At 40.1% G+C, this 15707-nt stretch overlaps 3 protein-coding genes and 1 non-coding gene across 5 annotated transcripts; 2 read left to right on the top strand and 2 right to left on the bottom strand.

The window, feature by feature from the left end:
* The first annotated feature begins 941 nt into the window (after positions 1-941).
* Positions 942-9291, top strand: tmem181 (transmembrane protein 181). 2 transcript variants are annotated; one of them, XM_040125864.1, is made up of 17 exons: positions 942-1109; positions 2765-2868; positions 3911-3978; positions 4615-4705; positions 4869-4987; positions 5268-5384; positions 5569-5649; positions 5830-5929; positions 6057-6187; positions 6294-6385; positions 6479-6536; positions 6682-6784; positions 6875-6926; positions 7071-7153; positions 7267-7356; positions 7461-7527; positions 7768-9291. In XM_040125864.1, the coding sequence occupies exons 1-17, from the start codon at positions 973-975 to the stop codon at positions 7850-7852; spliced, it is 1578 nt and encodes a 525-aa protein (XP_039981798.1). In that variant the 5' UTR covers positions 942-972; the 3' UTR covers positions 7853-9291. The 2 variants fall into 2 exon arrangements, with proteins under 2 accessions (XP_039981798.1, XP_039981799.1); XM_040125865.1 differs by lacking the exon at positions 942-1109 and adding an exon at positions 2319-2461.
* dynlt1b (dynein light chain Tctex-type 1b) lies at positions 9277-10856 on the bottom strand. The gene is made up of 5 exons (XM_040125867.1): positions 10773-10856; positions 10533-10574; positions 10057-10180; positions 9889-9966; positions 9277-9504 (listed from the first exon to the last, which is right to left on the bottom strand). Exons 1-5 carry the CDS (start codon positions 10797-10799, stop codon positions 9434-9436), a joined length of 342 nt encoding a protein of 113 aa, XP_039981801.1. The 5' UTR covers positions 10800-10856; the 3' UTR covers positions 9277-9433.
* Positions 10857-13737: 2881 nt separating this feature from the next.
* On the top strand, positions 13738-13928 carry LOC120789493. The gene has a single exon (XR_005707396.1). It is a non-coding gene; the product is annotated as a U2 spliceosomal RNA (small nuclear RNA).
* Positions 13929-14353: 425 nt separating this feature from the next.
* Positions 14354-15536, bottom strand: gtf2h5 (general transcription factor IIH, polypeptide 5). The gene is made up of 3 exons (XM_040125632.1): positions 15400-15536; positions 14972-15058; positions 14354-14769 (listed from the first exon to the last, which is right to left on the bottom strand). The coding sequence occupies exons 2-3, from the start codon at positions 15004-15006 to the stop codon at positions 14589-14591; spliced, it is 216 nt and encodes a 71-aa protein (XP_039981566.1). The 5' UTR covers positions 15007-15058; positions 15400-15536; the 3' UTR covers positions 14354-14588.
* Positions 15537-15707: the final 171 nt, after the last annotated feature.

Genomic DNA, 15707 nt, shown 5'->3' on the forward strand with positions numbered 1-15707 from the left:
TCCAGTAATAGAATATCAGAATTGTGACATTAATATTATTAAAATTTCTATTATTATAAGGATTTATAATTCCTGTAATTTGTTCTATTTAAATCTAAAGATCAAGATCTCTTTTGCAAGAGAGACCTGTGTACAATAGAAGAAATATTAACAGAGATAAAACACACAACAAAACACACTCACACACACAAGCACATAGAGAGAGAATCAACAAAAAGCAACCAGACATCTCACAAAAAAAAAAAAAAAATCCAATATTAAAAGTCTAAATTCATCCAGTGGAATGAGACTTTTTAATACGCTTTATATGGTTTATATTGGAGTACATTGTTTCCAAGTCCAATATTTACCGGGTGGACTCAGATGTGACAGGCTGAGTATGACTCACTGATGGCTCCATATATAAAACATGTATTTATAACAGCGTGACTTAATTGGGGAATTATGTGGTGCTCATCCCGTGACCGTGCTTGGGCTGAGGCATTCAGAAAAGAAGGCTGTTCACGCGGCTAATATGGGCACTTTAGGGGCCATGTGAAGGTAGACACTGCCGGGGCTGTTACAGCCAAACCACGACCTTTAGAAGGCTGGACATAGGAGACGGCTCGGTCCACATGCAGACGCATCCCGCACCGTTGTGTCTTTAACTGTGGTGTCCCCCTGCTGCCTGTCTCTGTCCGTGGTGCTGAACTGGGATCACGTGGCCCCTCCCCCCCGCGTGCTTCCACCGCCCCTTTGTGGTTTTGTTTGTTTGTTTGTTTGTGTTACGGCTTTTTTTTTTTTCCCCCCTTCTTTTTTTTCTCCTCTTTTTTCTTCGAACCGACACAAACAAAACAGCTTCGGCTGCACTTTCAATTTAAACGACGTGACAATACGGACACACCGCTGTGCTGTTCTCTAAAAGGCCGCGGAGTGTCCCCCCTCCCCTCCCCTCCCCCATCGCCATTTTCAGCCGCCCGACGGCTGGGTGCGATGATGGACTCCGACTACTCGTCCGGCTTGGAAAACCCTCTGTACGGCGAGCTGAAATACTTCTGTAGGAAGATACAGGAGGCCTACAGCGAGCTGAAGGAGGACCTGACGCCCTACCGAGATGACCGCTTTTACAGGTGGGTCTGCCGGTCTCCCACCGGCACAGCGGCGCATCCGTGGTCCTGCCGCGGTACGTATCCGGGCTCTTTTGGCGCTGTACGCCGCGAACCGTAATTGAACGATTCCCCGTCGCAATATGGCCCTTTTCTGCTACGACGGAAGATGCAAACACGGGTGTTCATCGGCGAGGTTCGCGAGGAGCCATACTCGTTTGTTGTTTTATGTTTTGTTGCCTGACATCGTGGATGAAACCGAGGCCAAGAGCGGTCCCCGATAAACACAATAATGCCGGGAAATATTAGTGGAAAGGGGGGAAAAACAGACAAGCTAGTGACACCAAACATTTTCCGATACATATTCTCGATATGTGCAAACATTTTGTTAGATACTGTCACAGTTTAAAACGAGGGCAGATGCCTTAATTCCCATCAAAGGCAACAAGTGTTGTCTCGTGTGGACGGGGCATTTGTACATCTGCATTTCATGGTGGTTAAACCCCCCATCTCTGGCTGAAAATGAAGATTTTTGTCTTTCGAACGGTAAGAGATGAAATAAGGTTTCGTAGGCAGCTCATTAGAAATTAAAGGTCTTCGTTGATATGCAGATGTAGTCGCGCATGCGCGAAACTTCTTTTCAGTCGGGGGACGTCATGGAGGGATTACTGAAGGGGCCAGGGGGGCCCCTGGGCTTCACTTGCAAAATGTCATAGAAAAAAAAACAAAAACACAAAACGACGACAGAGACGAAAAACAACTTCAAACAGTCGCAAAACAACCGTAAAGAGACGTAAAAAAAAAAAAAATTCAAAGAGACGCAAAAACACCAACTACAGAGATCCGAAACGACCACAAAGAGATGAAAAACGACCAAAGTGGTCATCAAAAGACACTATGTGATCACAAAGATTCACAGCTGCTTCATATATACATCTTTATATATCTTTATATGCAACTCTATGGTCTCTGCCCAGGGGCCTGTTGTCTCATAATCCGTCCATGCCTTCAAAACTTAAAACCTAACAGCTTTAGACCAAATATAATAATTGTCTCAGCCACGTGTGTAATATATCGACTTAATGTAGAGCATCGGATCGTATATCACAGCTCCATAGACTAAACAAGCTGTATATCTAAAGGAGGAGCAGGCAGGCCGGAGTGTGTCCTTCCACCTTGCTCCCTACTCACTCGGTTAAGTGCCCTTGTCACGTTCCCTTTCCTCCTCGCCGGCATCACGTGAACCCGGACCCGCCCATTCGATGACGTTAGGTTTCAGTTGTCCGAGACTGATGTGGATACACGGATGTGGACTCACCGAGGAATTTTAACGCATTTTCTCGCCGCCGAGACTTCAGACCCACAGAAATGGAGCTGTGAGTGTGAGAATTGCTCCGCGGACAGACTCGAGATGTGCCGATGATGTCTAAACGCGTTACGATAGGGTTTAAACCCACTTAGTTGCTCTCTCCTGCCATCTGTTACTGTTAGTGTAAATTAGCAAGGAAGCTAGCAGTGTTGACACATCTGCACCTGTACCGCAGGCTGCAGGCTAACAACATTAACCCAAAAAAAAAACAATTATAACCTACCGAGCATTGTTTCTCCTGTTCTCTGCTTGTAGCTCCGTTGATTTGTGAGTGTGTGTGTTAACCCTAACGAGTGTCTCCCTGTGACAGACTGGCCCCCATGCGGCTCTACACCCTGTCTAAAAGACATTTTGTCTTGGTCTTCGTGGTATTCCTGATCTGCTTCGGCCTCACAGTCTTCATTGGGATTGCAGGTATGACCGAGAAACATTACTGCAGCGCCAGCACACCCAAGCTGGGTGTCGGTTCCGAACCCATTTTGACCCAGACTTTAGGTTTTGAGATACAGACAGTGGGTGAGTCTTTCTGTCTGACCATCACTCACTGTAATCAGGCTCTGATAACGGAGTACATGAAGGTCATGAACCGCTTTCCATCACTACTGTGCTCCTTTCTGGATGATTCAGTGGTTCTACACCTTTTTCTTTCATGCACACGTTTGGAAGCAGAAAGATATTCATCACCCCACCACCCTCCCGTGAAACAGCGCATACTAATGTTTAACCATTAACAATATTGGGGAATTTACATAAGTCAAGCCGACGGTGGTTTATTGAAACAATGTTATCAAGAACATCTACAGCACGTTTCCTTGCGTCTTTTACATGTGTTACTCTTGTAGAGGTGAAAATTGCATGTTGAACTTTTGCCAAACCTTCAAAGTTTATGGGCACAAAACACACAAGAGCAAAACAAGTGAGTCTTGAAAATGTTGCCTGCATGCAAGGTTTCTTGTGTTGTTGTACTGTTTATCATAAGACTTTAATCAGACTCATTCAAACTCAGCACTACAATTTAGCCTCCACATTTTTCTCCCTGGGCATACATGTTCTCTGCTACAGTTCCTCTACGACTCAACCACTGATGTGGTCAAATCGGGGTGTTTTTTTAATTAACATGTTAGTGACTTCAGTATCCAGCTGCTCTCTCAGAAAAACAAAGAAAGCAGCCTTAATTATGTAGGTGAACTTTGCAGATTTTTTTTTTTTTAGCTCATTTATTGTAAAGAGTAAAGAGTTGTTTGTTTTTCCTCGAAATGGGGCTACTTACTGTAGCATGCAGACAGATTTCTTTCAGCCATCCTAGTAGTTAGATGTCCAGCGATGTTTAAATCAGTCTAAATATTTGCAGACATGTCATGCCCATATTCCTTTTTAGTTTCAAGGTCAAAGTTACCTTTTTTTCTTGGGGATCACATTGAGAAAAATGTATTTGTGTTTTTCTTCATTTTTGTAGGTCCGAGGATTATCGCTGAGCAAGAGCACAGCGGTGATCAATTACTGGTAAAAAATTCCTCTATTAAGGTAAGATATTTCAAATATTTTCATTTCATATTGTAGTACATAGAAACTGTATACTTTTCCATGTCCAAGAATTTAACGTAGGGCTGCAACTAACAGTTATTTTCATTATCGATTAATCGGTTGATTATTTTCATGAGAAATTGATTAATAGATTGGTCTATAAAATAGCAGCCCAAAGCTTAAGGTATCATATTTTAAAATGTTACCTTAAGCTTTGGGCTACATTTTTGTTGTTGTTTTGTTCTACCAACAGTATCAAGCACAAAAATAATCAGCAAACTATCATAAGAAAAAGGAAGGGAAACCAGCTAATATACATATTTAAGAAGATGGAACCAGAAGATTTTGGCATTTTCTTAAAAAAATGACTCTACACAATTATCCAAATAGTAATTGATTAATTTCCTGTTGATCGGCTAATCGATTTATGGACTAATTGTTGCAATTTCAATTTAATGAATATTCCTGGGTTAAGAGAAGGTATTTGAGTTTGAGCAATCCGTTTTGTGTCATGTTGTACAGAGAGATAAATTCTTATTTGAATTTCCTCTTTTGTGTTTTAATGATTGGCATTGATAATAATTATCATCTGTAATAATTAACACATTGATGAAGTCATTCATTGCATGTTTTCAGACGGGGCCTTTCAATCTGGTTTCTCCTCCGCTCACCACTTACAACCAGAAGCTATGGCTCGCCTGTGTGATGCAGGCAGAAAACAGCAATAGTAAGACCACGCGTTGAGCTACAGATAACAACTGTCTCCCATGACAGTTGAGTGTTTGAATGTTGAGAGTGTCTCCGTGACACACCATAGACAGCTTATCTTTAAGTTTGTTGTAAACATACTTGGCTTGTTAATAACATGTTCTCACTGCCCTCCGTGTCAGTGGGAGACTTCCAGCAGCCTTTCGAGATCAACGTTGAGCTAAAGGGGGTGATGCAGGACGCCAGCGTGATGCACATCAGCAACGTGCACCAGAAATCCCGAACGCTACACTGCACGACTGTAAGTGTCAATCAGCAACCCGACCATCTCTTTCTCTCTCGCGATACGCGGGGTTGTCATTCATCATTCTGTCGGGCAGCAGCAACCAGCACAGCAGTGTGAGTTCATGAAATGTAATTTATGACACAACATGAGGTTGCAGAGTCGAAGTGATTGCAGGACTGAATTTGATCATCGTGTTAGATACGCAGGTAGCGAAGTCCTTTCCATTTCGCATCAGTTCATCTACTGATGGTTGACTGAACTGACAGTGATGCGTCTTTTCTTTGTCTTTTTACAGAAATGTGATGAGATCATTGTGCTCCACCTGGGCTATCTGAACTACACCCAGTACCAGGTTGTGGTCAGCTTCAAGGGTCTTGAAAATATCACATATGAAATCAAGGTCAAGTTTGTGGTAAGTGACAAACACTGGCAGAAAACACACTCTGTGATATGTGTCTCTTTATTGCTGCATTTGATTTTATTTTTAGGGCTTGAGATCACAGGTCACTCACCACCTTTTACCCTTTTTGTCTCCCTCCTTCTTGTCATCGTTTTTTTTATTTTTTTGTTTGTTTTTAAAAAAAATTCCCACTCAGTGGAAAATGTACAGTCCCACCTTCTCACAAGTAGAAATCTGGTTCCGGTTCGTCTTCGTGGTGTTGACCTTCATGGTGACGGTAAGAGCGCCACCCGTGGTTACTCTAGGGCTTCTTCATCTAGGTTAATTTCTCATTACCAATATATCCCCCAAAGTCTGGCCAAATGTGACAGTGAACAAACGATGACAAGTGTAAAACAGAAAACTGAAACTAACTAACTGCAGGATGACCCAAAATGTCTTTCTCTGCATGTTCCAGTGTATGTTTGCTCATTCACTGAGGAAATTTTCTATGAGGGACTGGGGCATAGAGCAAAAGTGGATGTCTGTCCTGCTCCCGTTGCTGTTACTCTACAATGGTGAGATTCAATATTCTTCCTCTCAAAGCTACATTTTACCCATTTAATTTAATTATTAAATTAAATTTTAGTCCAACGTGACGGTCAGGTGTGTTGCTTATTGGGTTTTGTTGCTTTTGCTGTTCAGATCCATTCTTCCCGCTGTCATTCCTGGTGAACAGCTGGTTTCCAGGGATGCTGGATGCTTTCTTTCAGGCTCTGTTCCTGTGTGCTCTGCTGCTCTTCTGGCTCTGTGTCTACCATGGCATCAGGGTTCAGGTGGGCCCAGTATTATTCCCATACTGTACTGTTTTCCCCTCAGCTGATGTTTTCCCCTTTTAGCTAGTTATGAATATTATTCCTATGTCTACTGTTGTTTTCAAAGGGAGAGAGGAAATGCCTGACGTTCTACCTGCCCAAGATGATCATTGTAGGTCTTCTATGGCTCTCAGCGGTTACACTGGGCATTTGGCAAACGTAAGTCCAACATCACCAGCCGCAACTAGCCGGATTCACACTGTGGATTACAGCAGGACTGAAAAGATCCACTCTTCTTCTCTGAATTTGCAGGGTTAATGAACTCCAGGATCCCACCTATCAGTATAAAGTGGATATAGTGAACTTTCAGGTGAGCCCGTTACCTCAGATGGAACTCTAGGCATTGTGTTGGATCATTCTTGGAGTCGAAGATGGAGAAAAGGGAAAGGATAGAGAATAATACTGTTATATTTAGTACACCAACAGTTTAATCAAGTCTTTTGTTATTTCTCCAGGGTATGAAGGTCTTCTTCCTCATTGTTGTTGCCCTCTACATCCTCTACCTGATTTTCCTGATTGTCAGAGCTTGTTCTGAACTCAAGAACATGCCATACTCAGGTATAACACCATAACACACCTCTCTGTATTTGATTCAGCTTAACATTTTACTATGATAACATTAGTGTGCTGTGTGTTTTCAAACACTAGATCTCCGGCTGAAGTTTTTGACAGCGCTGACGTTTGTGGTGCTCATTATAAGGTCTGTTTGTTGGAAAGAAAAAAAAAAAAACTAAACTAAAAGCTCCCTCTCTGTGCATTGAGGTTCTTGAACAGTTTGGTTTAATTTGATCTGATTGTTCTTGTCGCTTTTTTTCTCTCTCTCTCTCTCTCTCTCTCTCCCCAGCATGGTCATTCTCTACCTGAGGTTTGGTGCCAAGGCTCTTCAAGATAATTTTGTGGCTGAATTATCTACTCATTACCAAAACTATATTCTTTCTATTTTATTTTTCTACCACAATTTCACTGCAATTATACCATGTGACATAACATGTTAGTGTCTTAAATAGCGAATTGTTATTATTCCTTAACTCGAGACATACCAGCTGAATTTTTATCCTTCTACGGCCTACTCAACTTTTACTTGTACACGTTAGCATTTGTGTATTCGCCCTCCAAAAATGCCCTTTACGGTAAGTAATACAGCACAGCCTCTACTAACTCTACATCTTCTATCTTTTCTGCAGAGGGCAATGAACTAATATATCAACGCACTTGGTTTTGTTTAATTTCCCAGACTCCCAGTTGAAGGATAACCCTGCTTTCTCCATGCTTAATGACTCAGATGATGAAGTGATATATGGGTAAATATATCGGATGCCTCATAGCTTCTACAATTTAGCTGGCATTTTTTAGTATTTTGTGAGGAATTAAAAGTTGAAGGCAAACTTCGGCACACTTGGCTTCAGATGGTTAAGTTTTCCTGGTGGGAAATGTGCTTAATGTGTTGATGGCTTTTTTTTTTTTTTTGGAGTTCTTACCCTACAGTTTAAATACAGGGTGAGCACACATAAACCCGCTGATGTTTCTTTGTCTTTGTAAAGGAGTGATTATGAAGACATGGCTTTACAAAACGGACGTGCTATCAAAGCAACCACCAAGTACCAGGATGAGAGTGACAGTGACTGATGGATCTCTGACTTCTGCTCCTCTGTCCCCCTGTTGGAATCTATGAGAATAAATTAAAACAACCTATCATGTTTATGTGTACATAAGGAGTATTTGGACTGGTATGGAATGATATACTGCAAGTGTACATAAATATATTTTTAAAAAGATATGTTCCATGTCTACTGAATGTACTGTACTTTTGCTGAAAGTTGAGGCATGTAGCCACTCAAACAATTTTCTCCATTGTTTATGCTTTCAGTCTGATTGAAAACAACAGAAACGCTGATGTAAAGCAATACCCTTTTTACCAGTTTGGAAACTGTTTTTCTCTCATAACCAGCATTTCTTCACACGTTTGTTAAAAATGACCGGGAAAAGTGCTAATATTAATTTGTTTTTGTTTTTTTTGATTTTTGTTATTTTTAATGCTTTGTGTTGGAACACTGTTGGGTCTATACTTGTACTGTGTTGTTTTTGCCATTCCATGCCGCTCTCTGACCGTCTGAGAACAATGAGAATATCTGTCTATCTATCTCTGGCCAAAGCTGAGTAACTTTATACTGGTGGTAGAAAGTAACAGAATCTCATGCTGCAGCAGCTGCGAGTGCACTTTAACGGTATACTGTGGCTCGCCAGCACTGACATGATTCGTGGATGGGAAATTTAAGTGCCATAGCAGTCTTGGCTGTTGACAAATCCTCTTTGTCCTCAGACATTTTTTTAAAAGAAAAAAAATTAGAGAGCCTTAACCAGAGTAGGTACCTATGGTCTCGTACCACTCCTCTTACCAATTATTTCCTTGGAAAGCAGCTTTTGTAATTGCACTTATGTAAGAATTGTAGTTATTTTGCCAAAAAGTTATGACATTTGATACTGTATTATCTGATGACTTGGATGGATGGATTTTGATGAATTGCATGGGTTTTACATGACGTGATGTTAATGGACTACTGATTTATTATGTTAAACATTTCTTATCCCAGCACATACAGTAGTTATACCATTGGCCAAATATATTTTGGCCCATGTAGAACATATGATTTTAAGGAAACCTTTTCTTCCCATAACTTTCATTATATTGCCTCCAATATGAGACTTGCTGCCGTTTCCTTTTTTCTATGAAACTGGAGGTTATGGACAAAAACAGCCAAAACAGTTCTTTACAAATAATATCTCAACATGTATTCTAATCAAGATGGTGCCTTGTCTTTACATAATTGTTTTCTTCTAAATGGGCTGAAGTCTCAAAGTTGTAAATGCTTTCAAAATGAGAATGTACATGTTTGATTCTTTCAGTGTGAATGTTGGTTATGTTGGTTCAACGTGGTGAAATGAGGTTGTTGTGAGTCCTGATATAATGGAAGTTCTTGCATTTTTTTGTTGCTTTATTAGGTAAATATTCTACATGTAGCACTCTGTCAAGTCACATGTAAATAAAGCAAAGTATATACAGCATAGTATGGTTTTAATCAATTGCATTTAACATAAAAACATAAGTTTATTCAATTGTAACCAACAAGGCCAAACATAACACGCAGGTTCTCAAAAATACACAAAATCCTACACTCTTTGAACACTTAAGGGTATATTGTAGTAAATTCAGATGGCCAGCCCAAAAACACTGACAATACAGTACATGGACTTGTTCTCCCATCTCACTGCACAGCTCCCTGTTGGGTGAAATACACAGTGAATTCAGTGACAGTATAACCATTGCATTTACACATTTAAAGTCTAGACAATGCTCGCAGTTTCTGACAGTGGACCAGTCAAAGGCTTGACCAAAGCATTTTTAAGAAAGGCAAGCTTGCTCAAGAGCACACTGGACAGAGAGGAAAACATTAACAAATTCATATCTCTACTGCCTTGGACACTTGAACTAATTATTTTTCAGGACCTCCTCTGTAAATATTATTGTCACATGCCGCTGCTCTGCTTATCCATTTGCAAGACTCCCGTAAACTGTTTTTGTGTGTTACAACTCAGAAAACATATCTTGCAGCATATTCGGGATTATTCAAAGGCTGTATGTGCACGGAAGTGTTTTATTTTACCATCAGTAGAGTTGTCCCAGAAGCAGGAGCTGGCTGTCTGCAGGCCTGCTCCGTTTTTCTGCATGATGATACAGGTTACTGAGGGAAAACACAAATACTGACTTTTAAGACCAACTTCAGAGCACAGGCTCCAACGGCCTGTTATTTCTGAGGCAGCACATCACATACCAATATATTTGAAAGGCTTTCCCAGCTTGCTTAGTTGACTGAGACACTGCTCCACTACACTGGTGCTCCACTGGTTCACTCTGCTGTGCTGGTAGGCATTTCCTCCAATGGCTGCTTCTACAGACTACAGAGACAATTTAAACAAAGCTGTGTTTAATTAAGAACGGATCAACACCCACAATGTCGTACCTTTTAATAGCCTTACAATGATACTGTAATAAAGCCAATACGTGTTATAAATCCACGATTTTGTAAACCGTATTATATTATAAAATGCAAAATAACCAGCAAACTACTGAATAAAAATCGTACTAAAAATGTGTTCTATGGTATGAACCGTGTGGGTCGGTGCCTAGCAACGGTTAAAGTATTCCTTAGCAACCAACGGGTCGCTAAACACAAAGTTGGTAGCTAACGGTAGCAACGAGGCGATAAAACCCAAACCATAAGGATAAATCAGAAGACATTAACATTACCTCTTTAATTACTCTGCTCACTTCTTCAACGACGAACGCAGTCTGTTAGGTGAAACAAAACACAAACACAAAAACATTGCAGTTCGAGCTAGCCAGCCGGTGTGGTTGCTCGCCTTCTACTTTCTGGCAAACCGATTATCTGTAAGTTAAAATCTTAGGGTAAAAAAAAAACTTTTAAAGGTATACTTTTGTGACAAATTAAAAATACATGAAATTACTAGTTTAAAGTGTCAAACCCACCTCCTCTTCTGTTTGATATTCGTCCATGGTTTGGTCACTGCCTCAGGTGTCAATGAACCAGGCAAATCCAGGAATAAGACTTCCGGTAATATTATATTTTCAGAATAAAGGTTTAGTCTCTACAGATTTACTGGATTTAGGAACCGAGTGAAAAAACAACTCTTTCTTTTCAGCAGAAACCGTACATGATTAAACAACAAAATGCCCCATTAAACCGTAGCAGAGCTCTTTAGACATTTCTCTAAATGAGCAATGTCTACAAGAAGTAAGTAGCTGTTCACCAAATTCCTCTATATAAAACAAAAAAAAAAATTCCATGATCAGTAAATGTTAAATGTAAATCATTAACGAATCAAATGCTTAATGTTTTGTCAATTAAACTTAGATAGTGTAAATTGTCCATCACGCATTAACAAAGCAACATGGTAAATCTGAAGTCATACTGAAGCTCCTTTTGAGAAACGGGGAAAAGCAGGCAAAATTGTTATCAATTAATTTTTTGTGGATTTAAACACATAGTAGCATTCCTAATCTGGCCAAAAACTTGTAGTAACCAATCCTTTCTAACTAATTTCTAACTGCTCATCATATTAAACTGTTGCAGCTCTAGCCCCTTTTTAAGAATTGTGACTTGCAAGCACTATGTCTGGCAAGCACTAGGTACTGTTCAATACCTGGCTAAATACCACCCCTATGGTGAAGCATAGTGGTGGCAGCATCATGCTATGGTGGTGTGTCAAAGCGGCAGGAACAGGGAGACTTGTCAGAATTGAGGGAAGGACGAATGCAGCCAAATACAGAGAGATCCTTGAAGAAAACCTCCTGAATGCACGCAACCTAAGACTGGGATGATTGTTTGCCAAAGCCCAGGCTTCAGCCCCACAGAGCGGCTGTGGAGAGACCTGAAGATGGCAGTTCACAGATGCTTCACATCTAATCTGACAGATTGAGTGGATCTGACAGGGTGAATGGGATAAACTGCCCAAATCCACGTGTTCAAAGCTTGTAGAAACTTGTGCAAGTAGACGTGAAGCTGTAATTGCTGCCAATTGGGCTTCTACAAAGTACTAAATTAAGGGTCTGAATATTTTTGTAAATCAGAGATTTCGGTTCCAGATTTTTACTAAATTTGCAAAAATTTCTCAACGCATATTTTCCCTTTGTCGTTAATGGGCAAAAATAGCAATTTTATCCATTTACAGTTAAATCTGCAACACAATAAAGTGTGCAAAAACTGAAGGGGTCTGAATACCTTCAGAAGCCTACTGTATCGTGGAGTAAAAAGAACAATATTTCCCTCTGAAATGTAGTACAGTAGAAGTATAGAGTAGCATAAATTGGAAATAGGCAAGTAAAGTACAAGTAGCTATTTGTACTTGAGAACGGTAACTGAGTAAATGTACTTAATTGGTTTCGATGACTGGTTACCAGAACCTTTCTTGATAAATCTCACACGGTCATAACAGAATGGCAGCCACCTCCCTCTGCAGGTCAATTGTAGAAAACGTCTAATTTAACGTCAGGCGACCTGCCGGCTAACCTTAGGTAACCGGGAGCGCTCGGCATTTCAGTGGCAGTTTCAGGTAGGCTAATGCTTTTGTAAAACGGCCCTCTTCGGATAGCTCATGTCACATTCCTCTCAGGGTTCTTGGTTTCACATATACGTTCAAGATAACTCTGTAGACGTTTGCTAGCAATATATATATATATATATTTTTTTTTTTGTGAACTGAAGGGCTAGTGTTAATGTTGCTACCGCAAACGGCTACAAGTTGTAGCAGACATGCTGGCTAAAGTTGCAAAGGGTAAAGTTAAGGGCAGCTGTGAAAGGTGTGTGTGTGGGATTAGAAATTTAATGTCTTCTGCCAGTATTGGGTTAACGTTAAAAAACTTTAAGTAGCTTTAATGTTAGTAGCTACCTTAAATTACAGGTAAGTAGTCCCCGTTGGACTAACATAATTGCGGTAATTGACTAGTATTAGATATTTATCATTGAACGTTTATAAACGTTCACTGACTTTACCCTTCACTGTACACTGTTGATATGAACTAAGGCTAGATATCAAGCCTTGCGGTTCCCCTGAAATACAGTGTGCTTTTTAAACTGTTACATTAGGGAGCGCAGTCTGGAAGTTCGCATTCACATTCGTGTGCGCGCTAAAATGTCATAAACTCAGTCATAAAGTCAAAACAATTGGGACAGTAGCTTAAAAATGCAAAATGTGTTAATGAATTCACTTGTTGCCGTCAGCTTCGAATAACGGTTGTCGATTGCGGCTATTACAACTCTTATTTTGAAAACAAAAGGCCACAATTTGAAACTATTCCGCTGCTAGCTTGATGCTCTGGGCCTGTCCACATATCGGTGGTTTCATTGTACTAAATTGGATCTCGTCGTGATAATTTAATTGAAATTAAATTAAATTGGGAAGTGTACTTGCGTGTAAAGCGAATTATACGGTTTACTTGCGAGCCTTTGAAGTTTCGGGGTGAGTGCAGTTTCCTGATTCTTCACCGGGGGGAGACAGAGTTATATTTATCTCTGTGAACTCGTTAGCTCTCAAACGTAAACTCGTGTGTTTTGGTTATTTCCACCCATTCACACGATCCTATCACAAGAAATAGTTAAACAAAATCTCAATTATGTAGTTTATCTGAATAAACAGACAGTCCGAATCGCCATTAAAGTTATAAATAAGAGTTTTAAGATACTGTTCTGGAGAGAGCGCTAATTGGGCAGTGGCAGATCACGTGATAACATTAACCGGATTTTACCATCCTAATGTCCTGTAACCTAAGTGTGTAGTTTGTGCGCTTTTGGTGCCGGTTAATCCTAAAACATCAAACTTTGCGTTTACAGTTTGCTGGTAGTTTTTTCTGTTGTTGTTGTTAAAGAAACTGTGCTGAACCGTGAGTGAGAGTTACAGTGAGGAGAATGACTCTCCTACTTGTGGCAGTACTCGGCATCGCTTCTCGGCCTTTTGGCTAAGATCAAGTGTAGTATCTGTTCTTATCAGTTTAATATCTGATACGTCCCCTACCCGGGGACCATATATTAAATTGCTTTTTGGAGCAGGGAGATGGAATAGGGGCTTGCTCCGTCCACTCCACGCATCGACCTGGTATTGCAGTATCTCCAGGAACGGTGCACCCCCCAACACATGTGTAAAACTAAGATATGAAAATATGACTGATAAACCTTTCTGTGCATATCAACGGGTAGGTTTAATGTTAAGCTTTTAACAGTAATACGGGATACTACCCACATTTGGTGAAGTAAGTTTAATCTTGACCAAATATTTTATATTTACTGCTTATTTTTGTCAATCTTTTACTCAAACCTAAGAAAAAGACAGCTCTCATGGTCACCAAACTTGCCTTAAGTGTTATTAAATACAAAATCAATAAACGTTAAAAAGTTCACTATTAGTGCCAAACCCACTGAAAAATAAAACATTCCGCAACTCCACTCACCTTTGTCTTTCTAGCTTTTTATTTTGATCAATGCTCAAAAGAAAAAAAAAAAAAAAGAGGCAGATGTAGAAATATGGCAACACAAATCAGCACATAAAACTAAGATGTTGAAACAAAATTAAATTTATTTAACACATATAATGGACACAAAAGAGAGCACAAATTAACACACTGTGCAACCAAGAAACAAAACATGTTTGTGTTTTTACATAAAGCTTTTTCACATCAATGGCACAAAAAATGAGCAATTTCTCCATTTAAGTCTGCATTTAAAACACTGCAGTGTTCATTTAACAAAGTCCGAAGTCCAAGAATAGACAGTTATTTGAAAAAGTTGGGGGGTTATTTTTGCGTGATGGGGAATGAATTCTGGTCCATTAACTCGCCAACTCTTTCCTGGAGGATGTGAACCACCTCTGCCAGGATGAAGAGATGAGTGTCGTCAAGGTCCTTGAGGATGAACTTCTTTCCCAAGGCCATTGTTTCATCCAGGTACAGGAGGAACTGTTTCATGGCTGGATCACTGGTTCATTGAACAGAGGGGAGCAAAGCGAAAAGTACTATATAAGTCATTACATGCCGCACAAATGTGAGGAATTAGTCTTAGATATAGTTTTATCATACGAGTTTTATAACACCTTAGCATCAGTGCATGCACATCATTTTCGCCAGCATTACATGAGTGTGATGAAAATATTTCTGGGCAGATTTACAGCTTTCCTTACCATTCAACAAGGACACCTTTGTGTACGTTGACCATGTTGACAGGTCCAGAGAAATTCACAGTCGAGGAAAACTGAAATGCTCAAAACCTGCAACATATCATACAAAGATGTGTGACTTCCCTGTAAACATGAGCAGCTAACGTAGCAAAAGCTAAATTTAGGAGTAAATCCCAGATAAGAAACGCAGGGCAAAATGAGAAAAGTTAGCCGTGTTTGTCTTTGCTTTTTCAATTAGATTATCCTCTTAACATGTGTTAACGAAAACAGTTTGCTAACGTCTAAATAACAACTGCTGGGTTTTTGTTTTAGCCCGATTAGCTTGTTAGCGCTAACGTTATTTCTAAAGTACACAAACCCGGGGATATTCTGCTAAATGCTGCAATTTCAAATACTGGAAAATAACAAGCCATCAATGAATATTTACATACCTGGCTATATTTGAGCGAAAAGGTTAAAAAAAAAAAAAAACAAGAGACAAGAACTTTCATTGAGCTGATGGCTACCAACTTCTCAAAGCATCCTGGGTGACGTACGGTACGTGCCGAGGGACAATCTTCTGCAGTACAAAAACGCGCCATGTGGCATATATATACATAACTACAGAAATACTACAGTAACTCAGATAGACGTTGAACTTTGAGGCGGATGGGCTAAAACGGCTGAAAGACCACGTTGGGTTTCACTCCTGTCAACCGAAAAACAGAAATCTGAGGCTGCATTTTGACACAGGTTATCC

This window comes from Xiphias gladius, chromosome 4 (assembly GCF_016859285.1).
Source record: "Xiphias gladius isolate SHS-SW01 ecotype Sanya breed wild chromosome 4, ASM1685928v1, whole genome shotgun sequence".
NCBI classification, from domain to species: Eukaryota; Metazoa; Chordata; class Actinopteri; order Istiophoriformes; family Xiphiidae; genus Xiphias; species Xiphias gladius.

Coding starts and splice junctions, on each gene's coding strand:
- tmem181 (XM_040125864.1), top strand. CDS start 973: ATGATGGACTCCGACTACTCGTCCGGCTTGGAAAACCCTCTGTACGGC. Junction 6,537..6,681: donor TGGATATAGTGAACTTTCAG/GTGAGCCCGTTA, acceptor TTATTTCTCCAG/GGTATGAAGGTCTTCTTCCT. Junction 6,785..6,874: donor CAAGAACATGCCATACTCAG/GTATAACACCAT, acceptor TTCAAACACTAG/ATCTCCGGCTGAAGTTTTTG.
- dynlt1b (XM_040125867.1), bottom strand. CDS start 10,799: ATGGACGAATATCAAACAGAAGAGGAG. Junction 9,967..10,056: donor AAAGCCTTTCAAATATATTG/GTATGTGATGTG, acceptor GTTTTCCCTCAG/TAACCTGTATCATCATGCAG. Junction 9,505..9,888: donor CTGGGACAACTCTACTGATG/GTAAAATAAAAC, acceptor TTCACCCAACAG/GGAGCTGTGCAGTGAGATGG.
- gtf2h5 (XM_040125632.1), bottom strand. CDS start 15,006: ATGGTCAACGTACACAAAGGTGTCCTTGTTGAATG. Junction 14,770..14,971: donor AAAGGTGTCCTTGTTGAATG/GTAAGGAAAGCT, acceptor TCAATGAACCAG/TGATCCAGCCATGAAACAGT.